Raw genomic sequence first — 2,829 nt, 5'->3', positions numbered from 1 at the left:
GTGTGTATGCACTGATTTTTTCTCTCATGGGGGCCCACTTGAGCCTAAGTCAGGTTGGGTGCATTGAGAGCCCATTCTCCTTTTGTTCAAAACGGTGGTATCTATATTTAAGGGTTTTGAGCATTTATTGGATGTGACTCCATAAAGCAGGGAACACTGCAATGTAAAAAAACATCAGTCTGAATAAAAAACAAACTACAAGACAATGAGGAGGTGTAAAACAACTTTGATAGAAGTAAAGAAGAAAATGGTAGCAGGCAAAAGTCTAGATAAAATAAAGTTATTGAGTAACCTTGATGAGTTCTTCCTATCTACTGCCACATATGACATAATTAAATTAGGTGATGCTTTGATTATGAGGAGGCACATCAGTTTCGCCTAAAGGACTACCAAGAGAGAATAGACCTTTGCATGGGAAAGGCCTTAGCTCTGCTAAGTTAACTGTTGCGAAACTATGCAGAGTGCTTCAAGAGCATTAGGTGAAGGATACATAAAATGTGGACTGAAACACAAGACCAAGCTGGTAAGTTAGTACACAGAATTGGTCGAACAATCATGAATGGGATCTGGATAAATCTATTGAGGAAATAGCCTGAAGGCAGGGCTAAACACCACAATGTGATTAACATGGATACACTTATGTAGGAAGACAATGTAGGATGTAGAAAACTAAGGATAACAATTTAATCCTGTTTAATGATGCTTGTAGATGTGGATTTCTTCTCACTCAAATGGTTGAAAATTCAAAAATAGTGGTGGTTTCTTAATTGTTGCTAAACTGTTGCTATCAAAATGTGCCTTGCATGAGATATTAGTATTTGTTTCTACAGTTAATTGTTTCACTTTAAACTTTATTTTTTAAGGAAAGCTACGCTTGACATTTTGCGGATAAAAGGAAAGATGAACAATTACACAGAAGTGATCTATTTACTGTTGTTGGGATTTCCCATTGGTGCTGAGCTTCGGATGCTTTTCTTTTTTGTTTTCCTGTCCATCTTCATTCTCACGCTGACAGCCAACATTTCCATCATCACCCTTGTAAAGATAGATCAACATTTTCAGACACCAATGTACTTGCTTCTCTCCCACCTGTCCTTCCTGGAGATTTTTTACACCTCGACCATTGTACCAAAGTTGTTGTTTAATTTACTCCAATACAACAGCATCTCTTTACCTGGCTGCATAGCACAGGCATGCTTCTACTTTTCTTTGGGTTCTACTGAGTTCTTTCTTCTGGGGGTGATGTCTGTTGATCGCTACATTGCCATTTGTAACCCACTACGCTACGCCACAATCATGAATGGGACAGTTTGTCATCAGGCTGCTGCTACCTGTTGGTTTGTTGGTTTCTTGGCTACGTTTTCTTCAGCAATTTTTGTATTTAAGATCCACTTTTGTAGTCCATTTTTACTCAATCATTTTTTCTGCGATTTATCACCATTGTTGAAACTCTCATGCAGTGACACCCGCATGTTGGAGAGAGTAGTCTTCATCTTGGCTTGCTTCATAGTTCTACCTTCCTTACTGGTGACCATATTTTCCTATGTCTTTATTGTCCTCACTATCCTGAGGATCCCATCACAGAAAGAGAGGCAGAAAGCCTTCTCCACCTGTTCTTCTCACTTTACTGTAGTAGTGATATTGTATGGTACAGTGATCTTCCTATACGTAAGGCCAACTCGTGCATACCCTGTAGAGATCAACAAGTTCATTGGTGTCTTCAATACTGTAGTCACTCCTCTTCTAAATCCGCTAATTTATTGCCTACGGAATAAAGAAGTGAAATCAGTGATGAGGAATCAATTTAGAAAGAATGCGTTAAGAAACCAAATACCTCTTTGAATTCAATGCTTTCTAATGCTCCAATGGGTTGGGAAGCCCATCAATTGACAAGCAATCCTTCCCCTGCTCTAAAATCACACTATTGTCATAATTATTTTTCTAATGTGCTGAATTGAATTATAAAGTACTCAATAGTAGTCTTTCATTAGAGTTTCTTCTACGATTAAAACAGTGAAAACTCCAAAATCCGGTTTAGGGCTAGTGGCAGTTGTCTAGACAGGCACAGGGTACTTTGTAACATGTTTGTTGATACTACAATATCGCAATAAGTGTTTATGAGTCATGTATGATGGGTTGAACCAGAAAGCTCAAATTTCAAATGTTATTTTCAGTTGGTGACTTTTCTACACCACATGTTATAGTTGCTTAGTACTTGTACATGGATGGCATTAACGTGTGAAATGTAGTGAGATCCCTATACACTGTTGCTTGTAATAGCTTAGAGTGTAGGGGTTCAGTTAGATAGTCTGATATCAAAAGTTGTTGGTATACTTCCTGAGTGGGCAAAAAGGGTGACATTAAACTGAATTCTGCAAGCATTAGAGACTGTGAGTTAATCCCTGTGAGAGGCCAAGTTATTATGGAAAGTGGTGTATACAGAACTGACCAAACCACATCCTTGGATTTTAACTACATGCATTTAGTGAAGACTCTTCCTCTCAGGGCTACCCCTCCCACCTAATATAGAGATGGGGCATTGTGGTTGTAACTCCAGACCTGTCCAGACTGAAATACACCACTAAATCCTGCTGTTGAAGTGGCAACCTGGTGGGTGGGAGTAAGCAAGCCATTACTTTTTAGTCCAGAAGCAGGCAAAGCCACAACTCTTCCTTTGCTTGGGCAGGGATTGCTTGGGCATTTGGTGAGTGGATGTAAAAATCTCCTATGTTTCCTGAGTATGGGGAATAGCGCAGGAGTGCTGCTTCCGCAGCTACACCCATGTGAGAACCCATGTCTTTATTCACCTCAAGGTGAACCAAGAAGTTT

The 2,829-nt window shown here is 39.5% G+C and overlaps 1 protein-coding gene across 1 annotated transcript; it reads left to right on the top strand.

The window, feature by feature from the left end:
• The first annotated feature begins 900 nt into the window (after nucleotides 1-900).
• LOC146866786 (olfactory receptor 6M1-like) lies at nucleotides 901-1,842 on the top strand. Its single transcript, XM_085614543.1, has one exon. The coding sequence runs from the start codon at nucleotides 901-903 to the stop codon at nucleotides 1,840-1,842; it is 942 nt and encodes a 313-aa protein (XP_085470669.1).
• Nucleotides 1,843-2,829: the final 987 nt, after the last annotated feature.

This window comes from Triturus cristatus, chromosome 1_2 (genome assembly GCF_964204655.1).
Source record: "Triturus cristatus chromosome 1_2, aTriCri1.1, whole genome shotgun sequence".
Lineage (NCBI taxonomy): Eukaryota > Metazoa > Chordata > Amphibia > Caudata > Salamandridae > Triturus > Triturus cristatus.
Note: the sequence above shows the minus strand (reverse complement) of the source record. Positions and strands in the feature narration are given on the sequence as shown.

Bases quoted from the DNA above. Each gene is read 5' to 3' on its own strand.
- LOC146866786 (XM_085614543.1), top strand. From the start codon at position 901: ATGAACAATTACACAGAAGTGATCTATTTACTGTTGTTGGGATTTCCC.